A 24,464-nucleotide genomic window follows, 5' to 3' on the forward strand; every position below is an offset into this window, starting at 1 on the left:
TTTTCTCTGATTGTTCCTGACGTCCTAAGTATTACTAAGATAAGACAAGATATTAGTTTAGTCAACTGCTAACATCCAATGTAATAATAAGATAATTTAGATAGTTGTCTAGTCAACAAGATAATGTAATTAAGAGAGTAAAAAAAAAGGAATGAACTTTCATGGACGTTTGTTTCATTTCAATGATTTTTACCCAACTTATTTTAAAACGTAGCTAGACAGGTGATAAGAACTCTAAACCATGAGATTTCTTAACCTTTCTTAGAGGTGAGACTTTTTTCATGGGATATTTTTAGTTTGAAAGAGTTTTTTTTTTAAAAAAAAAAAAAAAAAAAAAAAAGCATGAGAGTATTCATTCTTTCTTTTTAATTATTACCCTCAAAGTTTTAAAATTTCAAAACCCTACTAGTATAAATTTGTTTGGAAAAGAAAAACTTCCTACTACCAAGTTCATAAATAGAAAAATAGATGAGAAATTAAAAAGAAAGCAATAAAACTAAACACATAAGAATTTATTTGAAAATTCCAGAACTCGAGAAAAATCACGACACACCAAATACATTGTAAAAATTTGTTCCATTCACATGAAAAATTCTCTCACTATTCCCATTATAAGAATACTTTTTCAAATTTTTTGTACTACTCACACCATTTTTCTCTCTCATACTAGAGAATATAAAGAGGAAATTTAATTGGATATCGAGGTTGAGGCCATATCAAGACTAGGAGAGGAATAGTATGGGCCAAGGCCTACCCGAAGAGCCTACCTAAATGGGGTGGATTGTAGAAGAGAGCCCAAGAGTGCAATCTAAGTTCAGGAGATGGCACAAAAACCCTAAACAAAAGGATTTAGGTCAAATTCACGGTTGCTACCATGTGAGGGCAAGTAAGTATTTACCTCATCCAAATTTGGTATCAACAAAATCAAAGTTATAGACTCGTTTTATAATACTTGGAACCATTGGGCCACATGAATCGACTTTCCAAAAACTATAACACTCAACCACAGCAATTAATCTCAATGCTTTATGTATCATTTAATTTACTTTACTTCTGGACTTGTCTCTAGTCCTCTTTGACTTTGGTTGATCTCCATATGGCTCATTGAATATTATTGAATGAAAGATGATAATGGTGCTAAAAATGTATCCATCAAATAGAGATATTAGAATCCACCCACTGATCCCTTCATATTTTTTTTTTAAAAAATAATACTTGGAACCATCTTTAAAATAATTATAAAAAAAAAAAAAAAAACTTTCTATTGTGAGGAAACTACTTTTCCCATATTTTTTCGAAATTAAACAAACTGATTATCAATATACTGATATATGGAGATATATGTTATATAAAGTGTATATTAGTCATGGAAAATAACCCTCGAAATTTTTTCTTTTCGTCTCAAATGGAAAAAAGTTGTAGTATCATACACACGAATATTGTTAAGTATAAGAGATAAAATGACTACATAAAAAATTATAAAAAGTATGACCGTATAAGTAGCGTTTTATATATATATATTATTATTATTATTTTAAATAGAAATCAGAAAATGACTATATATAAGTAACTTTTTTAAAAAAAAGAAAGAATTGAAATGTTTAGAAGATGAAGAACCCAGAAATCGAATGGATGTAGAGAGAGAACGGTAACGAGAGACTGTTCTACAACTTCTTTACTTTCTTTTAGTATTTTTTTTTAAAAAAAAAACATTATCTTAGTATTATTTGGACGTCAGCAGGAATGCTTTGAGAAAATATATATAATAAGACTTTAGGAAAGTCAAGGGTTACTTTCGTTCATTTTTCTAAATAAAATTGATAAATTTGACTTATAAAATTAAAATCACAAAGTTGAAATACCTTCGAAGAGAGGGAATACATAATAAGATTCTAAGAAAGTTGATGTGTCACTTTCGATCATTTTTCTAAATATAACTGATAAAATCGATTTATAAAATAAAAATAAAAAGGTTGAAATACATTCAATTATTTTTTTATATTTTAACATGATTGTTATATATTTTTTTCACATTATAAAACTAAATTGTATTTAAACAATAAAACATGGAAAAAGTGAAAAAAAAAATTATCAATTTCAATTAGGGGTGTACATGGGCCGGATTGGAGGAATTTTGTGGACCAATCCGAAAATTTAGGTTACCTTTAAATGAACCCTATCGGTTCATTTTTGAAGGGTCAACCCAACCCAAACAAACACATAATTTTCGGATTGGGTCGGGTTGGGTCGAGTGGGTTTTGAATTTTTTTTCTTACTTCCTTTTCTATTGAACAGTTTGATTTTTGTGGGTCAATAAACCTTCATACTTATAGAAATGAACTAATTCTAAATATATTACATCAATTATTAAAAATTTAATAATCAAACAACATGTAATCTATGCAAAAGTTTTAGCATTTACCTTAAAATACAATCACCATAAATTCAATATAAACTTGAAAAGAAACTAATTCAAATCATTCAAATGTTCAACTTCAAAGTTCATACTCAAAATATTCAAAGTCTACATTCAAAAGCATTCAAAGTAGAAACAAAAAGTCCAAGTTTAATAAGAACTATTAGCCTATTACATAAAATTCCAAGTTCATTAATAATCATTCAAAAGCAACATGAGGCATGATGAATGACTTGAGTGAGTTTTCCTCTTCATCTTTGGTCTTTTCACTTCTCAATGTCTGTAAAAATTATAAATACATTAAACCAAGAGGATTGTTTATAAGTAATAATAATATTTGATCTTATGGTAGTAAAGCTTACAATTAAAATCATCATTATACTCCAAATCCAATTCCTTATTTCAAAAGGACAGATGATGATGATGGACTCTCTACAAAAAAAAAAAAAATCATGCAAAATTAAATATATTAATTATTTGAGCATATTATAGATATGTACAATAAATAGGTTAGATATGTACAATAAAAAATTCATTTAATTACCTGACTCAATATTTTCACAAGCCTCTAACTCTCAAGTTGTGGATGGAGATCTAATCACTGAGCCGCCATGAATCCAATTTTGTGTACATATCAAGGTCTCCACTGTTTTTGGAGTCAAAGAACTTCGAAAGGAATAAAAAATCCTCCCTCCGGTACTAAATGCAGATTTAAAAGCCACTATAGATATCGAAACTGCCAAAACATCTTGAATAATTTTTTATAAAATGGGATTTTTGTAGCCATTCATTTTTCATCGGTACAAAATCTCAAAATCATCTTTATCTTCTATATCCTTGTCAGACAAATAAGAAGTCAAATCATTCTCCACTTCCAATTAACTTTCTTCTTCTCTCAATCTCTTAAAAGTTATCCACGGATCATTTATTTCATCGTACACACCATGATCATCTTCATTTATAGTGACAGTCTTTGCTTGTTGAGAATCATTGGTACTATGACTACCTCGAGGCGAACTATTATGAGATTTGTAAAAGTCATATAGACAATACAAATATAACTTCACACTCTCAACCATACTCTTAACAACATCACTCTCATAAACATTGGAAAGACAATAATTAAGATATTTTAACTTGTACCGAGGATCAATCACTATAGCCACAAACATCAATTTATTCATTTTTTCAAGTGAACCCCAATACTTATCAAACTTTGTCTTCATATTCATAGTCATGATACTTAGAACAGAGTTAGTATTGTTGCTCCATTTGTTTGAAGCAAACTGAATTTTATTAATTTCCTTATAACCAACATTAGAAGTCACATATGAAGATCCACTTATCTTTGTGGTGGTTTCATAATACCTTTTTAAAAACTTAATAAGCACACCTATAGTCAACCAATCAGATATACTTGGGGGCCCCAATTTTTTTTTCCCACGGTCATCTTCCTTGAAGTAATCAACAAAATCTGAATCCTCTTTCTCCTCATCTAAAGTTCTAAAAGCTTTCTCAAATTTAATTGCATGTTCAAGCATTAAATAAGTAGAATTCCACCTAGTTGCCACATCTAAACAAACAAGAGTCTTACACTTTCACACAAGCTTTAAATTTTTCCATTCTTCTAGGTGATGGTCGACCATATCTCACAGCATTACGAACACTGGCAATAGAATCATACATATCTTTCAGTCCACCACTCATAATAAGATTAATAATGTGGACACAACACCTCATGTGTAATAGTTTTCCATCTAAAACAACAGATTTCCAACATTTGAGTATTCTTTTAACATAAGAAATAACCACATCGTTAGAACTTGCATTATCAACAGTGATGGAAAAAACTTTTTCAATCCCCCATTCCAACAAACAACTCTCAATCACCTTCCTAATAGTTTTCCCTTATGATTAGCAACTTGACAAAAACTCAAAATCTTCTTATGCAAAACCTATTCAGAATCAATAAAATGTGCAGTGATGACCATGTAGTTCACATTTTGTACCAAAATCCATGTGTCGGTAGTAAGACAAACTCTTTGAGAGCTTTTAACTAGAAATGATTTCAACTTTTTTTTCTCCTCAAGTTAAAGTTGATATACATCTCTAGTGATTGTTAATCTCGATGGAACATCAAACTTAGGACACAAAACACAACAAAAGTGTCTAAAATCCTCTATCTCATTAAATTTGAATGACAACTCATTCATAATTATTATCTTAGCACATACTAGTCTACACGCTTGCTAGCTAAACAATGTCGTCACAAAATTACTAGCATTGACTCCTTTTCCATCATTTGAAGTACAAGAGTTAAGGTGGTTTGTCCTTTTTCTTCTTCTTTATATGGGTACTTTTTACATTGATTTCTTAAGTGCTTCCATAAAGTACTAGTTCCACAAGTATTACTATCACATGCATAATCTTTACCACAATAATTATAAAGGAACTCTAAAATTAGAAAATCAGTGAGCGGAAGCAGATCATTCCAAACTCCATTGTGAGAGAACTCAAACATCTATAGTCATTCAGAAACAGTTATGCATAAAGAATAAATTACAGCATGCTTCTTAAGTAAATACAAAGGGATCGAGTATAATACCTTTGAAGAACTATTTCTTCATGTAGTTCCCTCGATCAAACTCGAACGCGTCCAAACAGCACAAATGCAATGATCAATTGGAAGATCCTCGATCATCAGCGAGTGGAACTCGATCCTCGATCCTCGAATAGAACTCGACACTACCACAAGATCACCTTGGTATTCTTTGTGCGAGAATCCAGAAGTTGTGAGATTTGTATGATTTTAGATAGAGGGAAGGAGGAGGTAAACGATCGAGTATGTGATCAAACGATCGTGTAGAAGAAGAAGCATGACGTATAGACTTGATACTCGATCGTGTAGCAATGAGTACTATCTACAGTAACTCGACGCTTGATCGTTTAGTCTCTGTTAAACTATCGTGTAGTAAAACCTTTTTTCTCAATAGTGAATTCTTTGTGAGGCGATTCGAATGACTGATTTATTTTAATTTTAACACTTCAAACTAAACCAAAATATGATTCTCAACTTGAATTCATTGAGTTACCAAGGGGACCTTATGAACCTGTAGCTTGAAACTCCAACGGTACGTGAATAACTGACTAAACTCTTTAATCACGATATTCACCATCCGTTAACTATCGGGTACTCCACTAAATACCGACAGTTGCACTCTTCGCACTACAGATATATTTTGTGTCCATTGGATATAACTAATCAACAATATGATGACCCTTCACAAATCGCTCGTAAGTACAACTGGGCTAATTTACCATTCTTCCCTTATAGTTACATCTAACTCCTTAAGTACCACTGATTCCTCTAATGAACAATAAGTCATAGTCCCGGTCCTCTCTTCCCAAGAGAGGGTGTGACCATTATGTTCAAGACCCAGAATCAGCCCTTAAGGGAACAATTTATCTACTTACCCCTGTATTAGGGAATGAGTGAATTCCGTCTTGTGTAGCTAAGTTCCCATCTCTCCAATCAGATGAATCCCCAAAATGGTAGGCTTATTGAGTTGAAAATCTGACCACTCTCACCCATACAAATCAAAGGACTGCTTTCATGAGCAGGAGTTCCCAACTCACTCAGGATTCAGGTCATGTCACCTATGGTCATCCTAGTGAAATGTAAGTCTCTATTATCAATGGTGTTATATAAAGAGACTAATCATTTCGTGGTCCGGTCTTATACAAACTCTTTGTATAGGATACCCCCACTCGCATATCTCCACATGAATAATCAGAATCAGATCATTTGTAGCACTTTACAACACTTGTAACATCTACAAAACGGGTCGTATCCGTAGTGTCACTAGGATAAGGTATCCCTCCTTTATCCATATACTAGAGACCATTTAGGTTATTATTTAAACAAGATTAACTTGTATGCCTCTACATACTTGTTTAAATTTACATAAAATAACCTTGGATCTTAGTTTATTGGATTGAGTAAATGCTTATAAAATAACACTTATTTTATTAATAACAATATGTTTGTAGAGTTTACAAACTACGAGACTACCAGGAGATTTAGAACACCATTCCTAACAAGTTACACTTGCACCTAACTTCATCGTTAGCACGCGCTTCCATTTTCGTGAAATGATCCCACACAGACGAAGTTGGTTTATTAGGTCTCTTTCTATTGGACTTGGGAGGTAGAGGGAGGAGGAGGAGGAGGAAGGCGGCATTTCATTATTACCTATTCCACTTGCATTACCACTGCTGCTATCCATCTATAAAATAAATTAAACTAGTAAACAATTAATTACACCTGCCTATACAATTAAAAAAAAAAAAAACAAACACTAACTTCTCAATTAACTCAGAACAACTCATGTATAAAGATTAATCACACATAAACAATATATGTACACAATAAAAGTTAAATTATTTTACTCACGATGAAGTTAGAAAATGGTGATTCGACCGTGTCTGATTCTGTGTCAGTTATGACGGCTTTGAAGAATCTAACTAATCTTGAGACACAGTGAGGTTGAATAAAATTAATTCAATTAGTTACATAATGGTAAGGCAAAAATTAAGTAATAAACAATTTAAGTGATAGAAGTCTATCATTGATAGTTCTAAAATTTTGCTATATCTTGTAAATATTTTCAACAATTTTACCATTTAAAATAATTTTCCTTTATTTTATTACATTTAGAATCAATTCAAATTTTCCCATATAAACTTTTCTATCCGTCAAATATACATTTAAACTCACTTTAGTATTTTACAACCACTTAAAAAACAATGAAATTTACAAAGAGTTGGATCTGAGTTGATATCATTTAAGTCAAATGTTTAAGTGATAAATAGCATTGCAAATCAAATTTTGGAAACATTTAGGGGTTGTTTGGGATACCAACTAAAAGCTAGTGGAGTAGGTTATTATAGCTAACTCTATGTATTTGCGACACCAAATATAATAGTGATGTGTACCACTATTGATAATTAAGTATAGTAAATATTATCTCAAACCCCTCCTCACTAAGGTATTTACTATTTATTATAATATTTACTATTTGTTATAATATTTACTATTTTTTCCATGTCTTTTTTTTTTATTATTATTATAGTGTTTATATTTCATATCCAAGCAAAAATAGTTCACATCCCTAAAATTAACTATCTCATACTAAAATAGTTTGCACTTCAAACATTAATTATAATAACCAATTGACTATTACAACCCACCAACTATAATAACCAACTCAGTGCCCTAATTAACCCAATGCCCCAAAGGCTCCCTTAAATTATAGATATAATTGTATTGTTAGAGTTAATTTCACATCTAGACTTATTTGTATTAGATAATGTAAACTTTTGATAAATTATTTTCACCTTTTTATTCTAAAATGAATGTTATATATTTTTCATGTTATAAAAACTAAATTGTATTTAAACTATAAAACAAGAAAAAAGGTGGATAAAAAAAATACATCTTTTAAATAGGAGTGCATGTCAATACGAGCTAAACTCACTTTGACAATAAACAATAAATAGTTATCCAGGAAGCCATTTTTGTTACTATTTCATTTTTTTCAAAGTCTAAATCTTTAATAATAATTAACATTTAATTAATATTAATTTTCAAAGTCTACCGTAGAAGTCGTCGGGCGAAGGAACTTCATAATTTCTCCGAAATATCTGCAAGCTTTCACACCAAGGATGAGGAGCAATATACTCATATATCAATCAAGTCATTTATGGGGATGATAAAGATGTTTTTTTGAATAATTTAATGCATTACTAATTATATTAGTATATTGCTCCTGATCCTTGGTGTGAAAGCTTGCAGATTATTTCGGAGAAATTATGAAGTTCGTTCTACTGTAATTGTATTTGAGAATTATTGCGTGTTAGTGTTGAGATTAGTTGAAACCCTACAAGAACTTTCTAAGTTGGAATAAAAGGGTTGTAAGTAAAAATGAAAGGAAAATGGAGTTACCGGAGGGATTTGTTTGCAAGTATTGTTGTGATGGTTGGGATGTGGAGCTGGATGGTATATGGTGCAGATGAGATCAACAAACAAACGAGCTTTGTGAATGTGGGTGTGGTTCTTGGTTTAAAAAGTTGGGCTGGAAAGATGGGTTTGAGCTGTATCAATATCTCCCTCTCTGATTTCTATTCTTCTAATTCTCAATACAACACCAAAATCCAACTTCATATCACTGACTCTAAGGATGATCTTCTGCTGGCCGCTTCTCAAGGTTTAATCTCGTTTTTGTTTTTGAGTTTCATTTCATTTACAGATACAATCCTATCATTCACTCAAAATTTGAGTTCAAAATGATATTTTTCTTATTTATTAAAATTTAAGGCTCTATTGGATAACCATTTTGTTTTTGGTTTTTGGTTTTTGAAAATTAAGCCTATTTCCTCCCTATTTTTATAATGATGTGCATCTTTGTTAAGTACAATTGTTGAATTTTTAGCTAAATTTCAATAACAGAAACATGTTTTTGAAAGTTACTTTTTTTAGTTTTCAAAATTTAGCTTGCTTTTTAAATTATTGGTAAAAAGTAGATAACAAATGAAGAAATTTGGAAGTGAAAGTAGTGTATATAAACTTAATTTTTAAAAACAAAAATAAAAAACTAAATGATTACCAAATGGATTTTACCTTTTGTTTATGTCATCATCGTCGGATGGAAATTAGCAAAAAGACTTATTGTGCATGCACATGCTGAGCAAAAAGCAAGAGTGAGGAGGTGAAAAACCTAAATCCAAGAGAGAGCATACAAAAATTAAAGAGTGAAAAGAAGAGAAAATAGAGAGAATAAGAAAGGAAAAACACTCAAATCCACAAGAGCGAGAGCGAGATCCCAATATGCATGCACAATATTTCATTTTGGGAATTTTACGTGAATATGACATAAGTAGAAGCTCAAAAAATATATATTTTTCAAAAATTAGGTCAATTATGATCATTTGAACCTTTTAGAATGGGTTTATCCAAATGAATTTTCATTTACTCTGTCTATTGTTTGATTATTGCAATATTGTATATCCGTATGTATCTATATAGCAATTCCGACAATAATTAACATTTTTTTTAGTATAAGGGAATTCAAACTACATACACTCCTATATCAGTTGAATTATACTTACTTTGACTCGTACATATGAAAATATTGATGATTTTTTTTATTATCTATGTGTTTGGTAAAATAGCTTTGGAGCTAATAGAGAAGAATGAAGTAGAAGCTATCTTGGGGCCAGAAAGTTCGTTCCAGGCTCCCTACATTATCCAACTGGGTGAAAAATATGAGGTTCCATTACTCTCCTTTGCACCCCCACCACCAGCCTCTACTTTCTCTAATTTAGAATCTCCATACTTGTTCCGAGCCTACAACCATTTCTCCCAAATTTATGCCATATGCAACATCATTAAAGCTTTTCAATGGAACCAAGTTGTTACCATTTACCAAGATGATGAATTTGGAAAGTGGCTTGTCCTAGATCTCATCCAGGCTTTACAGGTCAATTGTCCCCTTCCTCTAATTAATTAGTTTTATTTCAATATATATATATATATATATTGATAAACTTAATTTTTGTACATCCCATCAAATTTCCAAAGCATAATTTATCACGTGAAAAATTCATTTTAGTTTTTTTTTATGTATATTTGGTGAGAGTGTGATGTATAAAGATAAGTAGATAAAAAAAAAAAAATATGACACATAAGATTTAGTTATAAACTTTCAAAATTATATCTAATGGATTTTTTTGAAGTTTAAAAAATTAGGTCTACCATATTACTGAATTTTCATACATTTTTATTACATTCAAAGGACTTGAGTGGAAAGGTAGTGAGAGTGTCTTATCGGCCTCAATCATTTTCAATGTCTAAAAGAAATTAATAAAATTTTGTGTCTAACCAAAATATTAACTTTTTCATTTTTGTGTTTAATTGATTTTTTTAATTTTAAAAGTTATTTAAGAGTCGTTAAAAACCATATTATCCATTATATTTTTTAATTTATTAGAGACATATTGGACAAACTTTAAAAGTTAAAAAGGACCACAGTTACATCAATAAAAAAAGGTTAACTTTTTAATTGAAGTTGTACGTGAATTGAAGTTTTTATCCACTTTGTCTCTTTAATTTTCATAGACTAATACGCAATTGTTGGTAGGCTGCAACCTTCTTTCCACTTTGTGTCCAATCGCACAACAGTGACACCATGTAATTGGACCCACATGGTTGGCGGCAAAAAAATAAATAAATAAATAAATAATAACAATAATCTAACAGTTGAGAATTTACATTTAAAAATAAGGGAGGTCTAGTAGAGGTGTTTAGAGATAGGAATAAAGTTGTGAACCTGTGGCCATAATATAAGGAATAAATAAAGTATAAAATTGAAAATTTTTAATTGTCGGCCCACGAAACTCTTTGAATCGAATAAATGGTAGAGCTCACAACTTCAAATCCTTAGGCCCAATACACTTAAATGTAATGAATAAGAGAGATGAGTCATCATATTTATCCATCTCATGATCATCACACACAAAAGATGAATTAAAATATTTTAAAAAAAGAACTAAGAATAATTTATCATGTGATAAATTGTAGAAAATTTGTCAAAAATAGCACTCTCAAGTTTTCATTTTTCAAAATTAATATATTTTTTGAAAACTCGTTAAACTAGTTTTGTTCATCTCCAACAAGATCGGCCACCAAGATTTAGTTTATAATTTGTTTTTATAACTTATTGATTATTTTAAAGCTTCTCAGTACATCTCTCGCAAAATACACACCAAGAATTTTTCCAAATCTAATATATTTTCAAATTGTGTACAAATTCAATTATCTTTACCAAATATTAAATAAAATATTTACGTAAATTTTCAAATTTTTAGCCTAATTTCTGTTTCCATAATTATATGAATTTCTGTTTCCACAATTATATGAATTTTTTATTGACCTATATGGTTTTCAAGTGATTGACTCGTGATTTTTAAAATTTGAGAAGGATCAAAATTTTTAAATGCATATATATATTAAGACATGAGAAATGTATAGATCTCGGTCTTAATCTGTCCGAGAATGCACTAAGAGAAAGGTCAAATATATAGAATCTTGTTTTTAATTTACCTAGATTAATATCGATATTTTATATATTTTTTATATCTTACCTAATATTTCTTTTTTGCAAAATTTAATATTTTCTAAAATTTAAAAATCAAAATGCAATCCCTTGATGTCCATTTGGATAATTGGTAAATTCATTTCAAAGTTTGGAATCTTATGTAGTTTTGGAAGTTAGGCTAAAAATTTTAAAAATTACGTAAGTATTTGATATGATATTTGTTAAAGATAATTGAATTATGAGTAAATTTGAAAATATATAAGATTTGTGAATATTACATAATATTTGAAAACATTAGCAAAATTTTTATATGGAGATGTATCCAGAAGGTCCAAAATAATCGATAAGATGGAAAAAAATATATTTTTTAACAAAATCTCGATGGTCGTCCGAAATGGACCAAAAAAAATAGTTTAACTAATTTTCAAAAAATTTGAGTTTTGAAAAGTAAAAACTTGATGGTACTATTTCTAACCATTTTTCAAAAGTGTGATTAAATAATTTAATTCACTGTCTTAATAGTAACATAAAGTTGGATGAATGTTTGAGAAAAATTTGGGTCCAACCTCTCCCGTAGTAATTTTTTTTTTAAATTTAATTTGTACTATGTTAAAAATGGGAGCATAGTGCTCCTAATCATTGTCCTAAATATTTCGTTAAAAAGAAGTAAAATACTTGGTAACATCCTAAATATTTTTTCTTTAGACAATAGTTAGGTGCAGCTTAAAAGAAAGAAAAAAAAACATTTTTTTGAGAAGAAAAACTGACACATGCCCAGATTTTTATTGAGCCAAGTTTTTTATGTTACCCTAAAAAAAATGTTGGTGAGTGACAGGAAGAGGAAATATACACCCATGTATACGGAATCGACCCAGCAGCTTCAGGCGACCAAATTAAAAAAGAGCTTGAAAGATTGAGCGGGAAGGAACAAGCAACAATTTTCATTGCCCATATGGTTCACAGCCTTGCATCTCGAGTATTCGAGATGGCTAATGAAATTAGGATGATGAGCAAAGGTTATGCTTGGATTCTCACCGACGCCACAGCAAGTGCCTTAAATTCCATGCATTATTCAACTCTAAGATCGATGCAGGGAGTTTTGGGAGTAAAAACCTATGTCCCAAAGACAATGAGACTTGACAACTTCACCATTCGATGGAGAAATAAATTTTTACAAGACAATCCAGACATCATCGGATATTACCCAAACCCAGAAGTTTTTGGACTGTGGGCTTACGATGCTACTTGGGCGCTAGCCATTGCGGCCGAGAGTAACTTCGTTTCTGGGATAGCTCAAAATGGAACGACAATCATGGAGTCGCTGTCTATGGTAAGCTTCAAAGGTCTGAGCGGGGAGTTTAGTTTGGGTAAAGGCCAACAAAATTTAAAAATAGTAAATGTAATTGGAGATGGAGATATTAGTACGGTTGGGTATTGGACGCCTGAAATGAAGCTGACTGGAGAATTTAATCGGAACGTTACATTAAGACCCATTATATGGCCAGGATACTCCATTCAACCTCCTAAGGGGTGGATTCCATTTAATCCAAGGAAGGTATTGAAGATAGGAGTTCCACTGAAAAGTACTTTTATGCCTTCCTTGGTAAGTAACGACGGCAACATCACTGGATACTGTTTAGATATCTTCAAGGCGGCCGTTAGAAAGCTTCCTTATACTTTTCCACTTCATTTATATATTCCTTTCGAAGGTTCATACGACGACTTGATAGTAGCAGTGTATAGACGGGTGAGTACATATAATTTTCTTTAGGTTAAATTATCTTATCTTATCTTTTTCTTTTTTCTTTTTTCCTTTTTCTTTTTTTTTTTTAAAAAAAAAAACAATGATTAGGTGTAGCTAAAAACAAAAATCTAACTTTAAAGAAAAAGAAAAAATCTGCCACAGGAATAGATCTGCAGATCTGGTTGCACCCCAATTTCTTAATGTATATAATTTGTTTTAAAATATATTACTTTATATTCTACTTAATCTATCACAATTAGAATGTTGATGGAAATTTGAACTTTGATTAATGTGGGAGTAACATTGGAAAATTTTTCTGATTTTACTATTAAAAAAAACATTAGGAAATTTTCATTTCAAGTCTAATTACTTTAGTTCATATCTTAATTTTCGTCCTTTTTTAAAGACATTTTTTGACAATTCTCCAAGATTTTGCATCAATAGTTTTAAAACATTTATAGAAAGTAAGGATAATAATATGAGTTTTGAAAGAATATGCATATTTTAAAAATAAATATGGCAAAAAGTTCTGAGGGTTTTTTTAAAATTTTTTTTGGAAAAATACTAGTTTCTATTTGGTTTATAAGTTTCAAAATGTAACCTATTTAAGCCCCGTTTGGTAAGTATTTCATTTTTTGTTTTTAGTTTTTGAAAATTAAGTCTATTTCCTCCTAATTTTTTATAATAATTTGTATCTTTTTTTATCATTATAGTTGAATTCTTAGCTAAATTCCAAAATCAAAAACAAGTTTTTTAAAGTTATTTTTCTTAGTTTTCAAATTTTGACTTGTTTTTTTAAACTATTTATAAAAAGTAGATAATATATAGGAAGAAATTTGGAGGTATGAGTAGTGTCTATAAGCTTAAATTTAAAATACAATTGATGTACGTGTAAGCTGGCCTAAATACTCATAGATATTAAAAAATTTAAAAGAAAAAACAAACAACCAAATAGTTATCATACGGCATCTTAGTTTTAAGTTTTGAGTTTAGTTTCAATTTAGTCCATAGGTTATAAAAAATTACAATTTTATCCTTTAGATTTGAGTTTTTTTGAATTTGGTATTTAGGTTTCAAGATTTACACTTTTAATCACAATTTTTCACTAAATACTCATATTCATCTTTAGCATTAATGTTTATTAATTAAGTTAAAGATTTAAAATAATTACAATTAAGGACTATTTTCAAATATAGGAAAATGAACCAAAATATTTACAAATATATAAAAAATTTACTATCTATCTGAGATAAACATCAATAGACTAGTATCCATGTCTAGTTGTATCATGATAGACACATATAGTAGTCTATGTTTAGATAAACCATGATATTTTGCTATTATTTATAAATATTTTCAACAATTTTGTTATTTAAAATAATTTTCCTATAATTAATTAAGTTTCACCACTGTTATCAATATTAAAATTAAATTTAAAATTTTACTTTATAATTATTTTAAAATTAATTAATATGTTCATTTTAACATTTTGAAATCTAAGTACTAAATAAAAATCAAATTCAAAATTTAAAGATGTGATATTTTGAAACTTAATCCAAAACTTACAAATTAATATATGGTGAATGTTTTTGTGGCTAGGAATTTGATGCTGCGGTAGGAGACATAACAATATTAGCGAACAGATCTTCGTTTGTAGACTTTACTTTGCCATTTACCGATCCTGGAATTGCTGTAATCGTTCCTGTAAGATATGACTTGGTGGACCATGGATGGTTGTTCTTGAAGCCCTTGACTTTGAAACTCTGGATCACTAGCTTCTGCTTCTTCGTTTTCATGGGCTTCGTCGTTTGGATTCTCGAACATCAGAACACTGAAGAATTTCGTCGCGGTCCTCTTTATCAGCAAATCGGCACCAGTCTCTGCTTCTCCTTCAGCATCATCGTCTTCGCCCAAAGTAATAATTAAGCCTTGTTTTTTTTTTTTAAGTTTATAAACATTTAAAAAAAAATGGGTCTTTTTATATATAAAAAAATATTTTAAAATATTTACACTTTTGAAACTTTTTACTAATATTTTTGGTAGTTTTCTATTTATAAAAATTTTTCATTTTAAAATTTAATTGGATAACAATTTAGTTTTGATAGCAACACCTATCTTTATGCAATTCACTCAGTTATCCAATCAATATTTATTAAGTAACAATTTTTTTTTTCCTTTTTTTCTTAGTACGTAGAAGATGATGCATAAAGATGCATGCAACATTTTTCGTATTTTGTCTTTTAATTTTGAAAGTTATACATATTTTATTTCAATTATCATCTAGTTTTCACATTTTTGAAAGAACTACTCAAATTATTAAAATTTTACAAACAAAAGGAAGTTTTTGAAATCTATTTCTATTAGTTTTTCATGTTTAATTTGGTTTTTAAAAAAATATTAGAAGAAAACAAAATATTAAAAATTATTAGTAGAAGTATACTGTATATAGATTTAATTTTTAAAAATTAAAAACAAAAAAAATTAAATTGCTATCAAACATGTCCTTCGTCATGAGTTTCTTTGGTTTTTTTTTTTTTTTTTTTATCTATTTTCTATTCAAAAGGCTAAGCATTGAAAAACTAAGGCTAAATTTGCTAACCTACCTAATTTTTTGAGTTTGCCGCTTGAATCGACTGTCTAGTGATTTGAATTTTTTTTAGGTTAAACAATTCTACTTAAAAAGTCATTTCACACAGGTTCTTGGATTTTTTTTATTTTTTCATATTTCCTAACAACTATTCTTATTTTTACTAAATTTGTAGCCCCAAAATTTTAAAAGTATATATCTTTAGAATCTATATGTATTTTTTAAATTTTGACTTAAATTTTGAATTAGTAGATTATTAAAAAAAAAAAAAAAAAAAAAACTTGGAAGTACGTTTTGTATTTAAAAACAAAAACAAAAAATCTACCTCAAAAAAATTGTAAAAGTAAAAACTAGAAGTCAAATGGCCGGCCAACCAAACTTTTCTCTTTTCAACTATTTCATTTTAAAAATCCTTTTAATTAATTTAATTTGTTTTTATGGATACCAAGGGGAGAAACTAACGAGCAATTTATCAAGGTTCGTGGTGGTGATATGGTTCTTCGTGGTGTTCGTCCTAACACAGAGCTACACAGCAAGCTTAACATCGTGGTTAACAGTGCAACAACTTCAACCAGTCACCGACATGAATCAGATTATGAAAAGAAATTGTCGTGTTGGATATCAAAATGGCTCCTTTGTTTACGACACATTAAAGTTTTTAGGCATACAAAACTTGGTACCCTATACCACATTACAGGAACTGCATGAGCTCTTCACTAAAGGAGGCCGCAAAGGCGGTGTTGATGTTGCCATTGACGAGATCCCTTACATGAAGCTCCTTCTTGCAACTTATTCTGGTAACTATACCATGGGGGATTCTCAATACAAGAGTGGCGGTTTCGGATTTGTAAGTCCTTCTCTCTTTTATATCTAATTACGATTTTTACTTTTAGCGAACAAATTAGTTTCATTCTCTTTGTCTAATCTTCAACATGGTATTTTCTGAATTCTGTGTTCACCATTCTTAAGTGGTTTTTTTAGGGCAGAATACCCATTTAGGCTATGATAGCATACTATGTTGTTTTCATCTTAATATCGGACAAATTTAGGGTATATTATTCAGATAATTGAATGTCTATAACATATTATGAAAGAGGTAAATATACACACACACACAAAAAAAAAAAAAAAAAAACATTTTAGATATTGAAGGTTCTAAATTAGTCTAAATTAGGGAGTATAATATGCTAATTCATAAAGTAATATTTATTTAGGGTAACATCCTTCCTCAAACTCAAGGTGAAAGCTCCTTTTTTATTTGTATTTTTAAGATGGGTCTCACTAGCCAACTTCCACAATTGTGCATTGTTGAAAGAAAAGAATTTGTCCTATTTGGTTTCCTATAAAACATTTGCATGATCATTTCCAAAGTTTGGAAATAAAACTGGGAACAAGAACCCTGAAATGAAGCTCATTATTATTCTCGTAAAGCACTCCTGCTCCTCTGTCTGAACATATGGGGGAGTCATTTTGCTCAATCCCTAATAACGTTAGTTGAGAGAGAGTCCTTTTACTCGATCTTATCAACGTTGACAATATGGGTCATATGTGCATATAGAGCTGGATTGGGTCCTGATCACCTTACCATACCTTCAATGTCAAGTATCCCTAGCGTAACTAAAATTTGGGTAACTTACTATACATGGAGCTGGAGTAGGGCTTATACAAGGCACAAAACATTTAAAACATACTACAAATATAATAGCAGAATATTCATGTGAGTTAATCACATTTCATAAATTTAATAAATTTCATGTCATCGCATAGTGCCTTGTAAACAATAAGTATAAATCGTAGACATAAGCTTACTAAAATCGCATGCTAAATTCACATATGAAATCTCATTTATTTAAAAACATGGATCATGTGACTGACATATGAGTAAAGCATGCGTTGTAGAAATTATGGTTTTAAACAACATGTTGAATTGGGTATGCGTTGAAAACCATACGTAAAACGGATCATTAAAAAAATATTTATAAAAACTTGTCACTCATAGTCTTAAGCTACTTTCCCAAAGGTATGTAACCTTCTCCTATTTGCATCGCCCTGAAATAAGAAAGGCCCCTTGATCAGTATAATTAGCTCTCTTTTAAGCTTAATGCATAAACTTAACTTTATCGCATATTGGTAATCTCATCGCACCATGACCAAGTTCATCGCATCCTAACTCATCTCACCACATCATCTACGCTTAGCCATTTTACCTTACAACTTGGGTGAATGGTGGCAATCCCTCACCACGTTGCTCAGTTAGGCCCTGGTGCACACTTCCAAGCCTATGCAATGAACGTCCACTATGCGATACACTTAACGCATCTCACACCTCGTGTACACTGTTAATGCTTACGCGCATCATCGCATATCATCGGCTGGTCAGCTGTTTGCTTATTCCTTAGATGCAGCTACCTGCTTATTCATCCATAATATCATTTCAGATTTCAATCTTCCAGATTCCATAACTCTACTTCCGACCATTAACTAACTAAATTTTTGTTAGTGAATTTGCCCATAACACCTTAACTCTCTATTACCTTAGAATTTGAGCATCAACTTCCTTTGGATCGATTGGAAACCCTCAACTCTCCTAAGCTTGCCCGAGGGTTCTTCATCACTTCTTGAGCTTTAAATGGCAACAACACTTACCCTTAGGTGTAGTAAAATTTTGGCAAAACAGTTTCCTTCTTTACGAGGCCTATTTATACTTAGGCTTGCATGAATCATCTAATTTAATTAAATGCTACCTTGCATGCTAATCCACAATTAACATTTCCAAGATCGTCATCTAGCCCACTTGTTTAAGTTGAGCACTCCAGCTTAACTTCATCTCATGGACTTGCATCAACTTAAGCCCTTTCCTAGTCATCACATACTTTTACTCATCATCGCATCCTCTGAACAACATATTTGACGCATTGGTCCACAGCCGCCTCATTTGCCAACTTAGCCTTCACAATTTACATACGAGATTGGTCGTTCGTATACTTCCCCTATACCAGCCTCGACTATTCTTCCTCATCCAAGAGCCATCTTACTTCTTCCATGGCTGCATACCATATAGCTATACTTAGTCATAATGTCCCCTTCTTGGATTTCTGGTCGCATAATTCAACAAAACTGGCTACATGACGTGTCATAGCTCCATCGTTAAAAGCCTCTACTTTCTTTTAAGTGTTAACTCTTCCCTAATTCACCTGGGAGCTTAACATTCCACACTTAGCCTATTTTTCCTGTCCTCTAAGTACCCGAGGGTATGGCTTTCTAACACTTAAAATATTTTTCCTCATTCCATCTTACATACATACACATCAAACTTTCCCTACACTTCAACTAATACAAACATCATAAATACATACTTACAAGAGTTTAAATACATAATTAAGAGGACTTAAATATAATTAGCTAGTCAAATAAGTTTAGGGGTTTACAGGATGCCCTAACATAAGCATACAGATTAAGCGCCAAGTTATAAGCACTTTTAACCGAGAACATTGTTAGAGTTAGTATGCAATTAGTGGAAGCAATTAGGATCTTAAGCACTCTAATTCCATAAATTTTAGTATAGAAACATACAAGTTCATAAACTAAAACTAGGGTTTTAAAGATATACCTTTGAAAAACTCTTCAATCTTCAAATCCAGCTTGAATCTTCACTCCAAATGCTTGTAGACCACCACTTGATCTTCCCTAGGACCTTAGTTTGGGTGATGAAACCCAAAATGAGTTGGAATTGAAGGGAATATTTAAGAAGAAAGACTGGTTCTAGGTTCCAAGGTTGGAGAACACTTCCTCAACTAAAATTCCATAAATTTTCATTTTTCATCTTTAATCTCTCAGCAAATTGGAGTGAGGTTTTGTTCAAATCCATCATGCAATACCTTTGCATAACATGATGACACCTCAAACATTTAGGCTAAATGGAATATTTGGTGTTCAAAGTGGGAATAATCCACTTAGTGAAATTTTTATAATTTTAAATTGAATTCAAAATTCAATTTTAAATTTTGAAATCTAAATTTCAAAGTTAATATGAAACTATAATTTTATATATTAATTCAATAATATTATATAAAAGTTCATTAATTTTATAAAAAATTAATTCAATAATTAATTTCAAATAAAATTGATCCTTTAATTAAATAATTTAATTAATTATATTAATTTAATATCAAATATTAAATTAATTAAAAACCAATTCCTAACGTGAACCCCTATTCATTATTAAATATTTAAATATTATCTAATTCTCTAATTTCGTTTAATTCGATAACTAAACGTATAATTATATCGTATATAATTACTGATTCCCTTAATTGAATTTGAACGCGTCAAATTTACTCATCACACTATTCTAAGGTTTAATCTATTTGTGAGCTAGTAAGGGGACCTAATGGACCTACAAATCATGGGCTCCAATGATCCGTGATTAACCAACTATACTCTTTAAGCTAATTAACCAACATTCATTAACTACCCTAAAGCCCAGTAGTTGTACTCCTGTAGATGTATTTCTGTCCACTCGATATAACCATAATCAGTAAGTCAACCCTTCACATGTTCGTAATAATGGTTGCATCAAAAAGTTGTTTTACCCCCGAGCTTACATCTTGTTCCTTAAGTCCCATTGATCCTCTAATGAATAATTGGTTTGTGATCCAATCACTAAACCGAGTCCTTTTGGATTAATGAGAGGATGAGGTCCCTTGTTCAAAATTCGGAGTCAGTACTTAAGGGAACGACCTCTCTACTATCCCTAAAAACGGGTAGGAATGAATTCCATTTTGCACCCTATATCCTCAACTATCTACCTAATCTTACCCCTGAAATGGGAGGCTTATTAAGCTGGCTGTTGAGTCAACCCTCACTCATACAAATCTAAGGATAATCCTAAATAAACAAGAGTTCATAGTTAGCTCAGGATTAAGGTCAAGTTACCTAGGTCATCGCTTTGAAATAGTTAGTCTCAAAAAGTAAACAACGTTATAGAGTAAGAGTAACTTATTTCTTGGTCCGAACTTATGCAAACTATTTGTATAGGACGTTCCCACTCGCATATCTCTATATGAATGATTCAGGATCACATATTTGTACTAAATACAAAGTGAGTTGCATCCGATAGTATTTCCAAAATAAGGTACCCAACCTTATCCATATACTATAGACCATTTTGGTTATCTACTTGAACTTGATCCACTCTTATGTCTCCATATCAAGTCCAAGCACTCATGTAATAACCATAGATCTTAGTTTATTAAATTTAGTGTGATTTACATATTCAATAACAGTTTTATTGAATAAAACCTCAATAACATCGTTATTGCAAAATAGAATATATTTAATTTTACAAACTATGAGTTTTAGGGCATACAACGTAATAAATACACCTTTATGGTTCATGTTCCAGTAATCTCATTTTGAGAAGAAAGGGACCTAGATGGAAGGCTAAAAACCACCTCGGAGTCCAAATAATTCATATTGCCTCTCATCAAATTCTCCTTCCAACCACCCATTTCACCCAACAAACAACTAATATACAACAAATCAATCTTAACATGCGATAAACAAAATTAAAAAATAAATTAAGAAAAGTAAAATGAGTTTAAAGAAAGAAGACACCGAGGTTTATAGTGATTTAGCAATTTACCTGTGTCCACTCTCCAATACTCCTTCTTGGCATTGTTTTATTAAGAAACGTTCTCTTTCAAGTGAGAACAAAACCTACACAATTCTCTTTTTTTTTTTCACCTAGACTAAAAATAAATTTAGATCCTTTTCACTAGTTCAGGACCTAACCAATTTCTTTTTCTCACAACCCAATGTGCACCCACATCTTAATACAAAATCTTAATGAAAAATTAAAATAAAAAAGTCACCTTTAAGTAGGTAAGACTTACAAATTTTTCTCTACCAACGTTTCAACAATTTTTCTCTCAACTATTACACTTGTAAAAAATTGAAAAGAATGAGAGATTTATGAGCTTTTGGGCACTTGAAGAATGAATCAATGGAGGAATTTGAGTGCTTAAATTTTTTTTCCTTATTTTTCTCAAGGTGGCTAGGAGGATGAAGAATGATTGATTATAAAAGTTGAAGGATTTAGCTTCAACCATTGGATCTAGGATAAAGGGAATGAAAGGTTGAGATTAAATAGAGAGAAAAAATGGTAGATATTGAATTTAAGAAATAAAATACTGAAAAATGAGATTTTGGAAGGGAATCACTTTTTTTTCTTCATATTTTTCATTTTTTAAAATTAAAAAATTTGGGATGCCACATTTTGAAATCTCATTTGATTGTGAGGGATCTCACATTTCTCCTCTTCTTTTTCTTTTCATCTCTCCTCAATAAGCTACCATATGTTATCTTAGAATTGGTTCAAATTTGACATGTCACTGCCACATCATCAACCACGTAAAAAAAAAATTATTTGAGTGGTGGAGCTTTTTATTGAAGAGAGAAACAATAAAGTATGGACATTAATACTCAATCATTCTGTTGATTTCTTTCTCAACCTTGTCTTGGCAAATATTACAATACCACTATATATAGTCTCACAAAATGTCTCCTTAAATTCCTTCAATAAATCACTAATAAAAACAAATGAAAGATATTACAATAATTAAGACAGAATTTCAAAAGTTGCAGTAATTTTTGACCATTTGTTACTCAAACTATCATAACTTTCCACAGAAAATACCAAATGACTTGATACTTGAACCATCAGAAAGTACACATCTGGACATCAAAATTCATAGGTCAAACATTTAATTTGGACATCGTTTGACCTTCCAAATGCCTGCTAAAGTCCGTTTAAAAAGCTGATAATTTGAGTTTAATGCTCAACAACTTCTTCATTTGATGTCCAATTCGAGTGATCCAAAATGTGTTGGAATTGTCTCTCGAGCTATAGGTTATGGATACTTTAGAACACTAAAATCATTAAGAAAAATGTTTGTTATTATCAAAATATCTAGTAAGATTGAAGCTCATGAAGCTAACAAAAATATTTCCCCTTCAAGACTCTCGACATAAGGCTATTCAGATTCCTCACAAATTCGCCAACTCAGCTTAGTCAACATAGCTTAATTAAACAGCCTCAAATTTCAATGATTAAATATCAAATTACTCAAGATAACCTTATAACCATCATCTAAAAGAGATAAAGTGGAAAATCAAAAGTTTCTCTCGCATAACCCCTTTTAGATGGTGTAGATTTGAAAAGAAGTAAGCTTATTTTCCAATATTTGAAACAACCCTAATATAAATTAACAACAAAATTATTATTAACTAAATAATACAAATAATCTAATTTATTCAATTCATCAATTATTCAGGGTATATAAACGCAGTATGAAATGAAGCAAAATAATGTTTAATTGCAGGCGTTCACACTAGGTTCATCTTTGGTGGATGATATATCAAAGGCGGTGTTGAAAGTGACTCAGAGTGATGAAATGAACCAAATAGACGAGAGATGGTTTGGGAAGAAAATCAGCCACCAATCTGATAGTAGCGACGGCTCAGATGCGTCTTCTTCAAGCCTTGACCTGACTTACTTTAGGAACTTATTCTTTATCACTACCTTTGCGGTTATCTTCGCTCTCACCCTTTATTTCTTTCGTCACTCTGACTCGCCCACCATATGGACAAGAATTATTGCTGCCATTTACCGTATTAACGTAACGAAAGACGACGGTCGGATCGATAATGTGGAATCATCGGTGCCGGCGGAAGTAGCGGAGGAGGCCTCTCTTAGCACCGACACCAAGCTACCGAGTCCTTCCACTGTTTGATGATTGTATGACTTCTATGCTACACATCAACATCTTAATAAAGGGCGGATCCGAATTTATGGGACCAATTTATATTTTCTTTGAACTAAAGTATGTGTGTAATTTGTCAAACCTTTTATATTTTACAAGGACAAAGTAATTTTTAAACCGCTCCATATATATTATTTAGTAATATTGTCCGACAAGATTTTTGAAGAAGTTTAATTTGTTGAAAAGAACTTTAAATTTGTAATGATTTTAGTATGATGAGTACAATCTCTAATAAATGGTCTTGTGATGAAGGGTAATACCTCTATTTATTGAGTTTTCTTGAGTGTTACATGGGCTTAAGCCCAAAGATTGAGCTTAGAGCCAAACTTTTATATATGGCCCGACATTTTTCTATGGGCCTGATTTGGATCGGATTTTGAACTCAAGCAACTTCAATTACTCGATCCGATTCAACCTACAATTTCAGGCCCAATCGGTTCTCTAGCCAATTTTATTAATTTTGAGTCTTAATCATTGTTAAACTTAATTAGATGAGACACGTGGCATTTTTTAGTTACTATTTATTTGTCTCCAAATAAGAGAGCTTTTGTTGTGATGACGTGACAAAATTTGATGAGTCAATTTTTTTTTTCAACATACATAAAAGCTAATGGTATTTTAAAAAGTATGCTTGATAAGTATTTCAAGTTTCGTTTTAATATACTTATTTATTTTTTGATTAATTTTTACAATAATAAAACTTTCCTTGCAAAAACTACAATAACTAACTTATGTTCTA

The 24,464-nt window shown here is 30.8% G+C and overlaps 1 protein-coding gene across 1 annotated transcript; it reads left to right on the forward strand.

Annotated features, from left to right (window-relative positions):
* Positions 1-8,195: 8,195 nt before the first annotated feature.
* Positions 8,196-23,896, forward strand: LOC120075324 (glutamate receptor 2.9-like). Its single transcript, XM_039028617.1, has 6 exons — positions 8,196-8,682; positions 9,647-9,954; positions 12,407-13,318; positions 14,915-15,230; positions 16,352-16,749; positions 23,285-23,896. Exons 1-6 carry the CDS (start codon positions 8,400-8,402, stop codon positions 23,693-23,695), a joined length of 2,628 nt encoding a protein of 875 aa, XP_038884545.1. The 5' UTR covers positions 8,196-8,399; the 3' UTR covers positions 23,696-23,896.
* The last annotated feature ends 568 nt before the right edge of the window (positions 23,897-24,464 follow it).

The sequence above is a fragment of the Benincasa hispida genome, chromosome 4 (genome assembly GCF_009727055.1).
Source record: "Benincasa hispida cultivar B227 chromosome 4, ASM972705v1, whole genome shotgun sequence".
In the NCBI taxonomy this organism is placed as follows: Eukaryota; Viridiplantae; Streptophyta; class Magnoliopsida; order Cucurbitales; family Cucurbitaceae; genus Benincasa; species Benincasa hispida.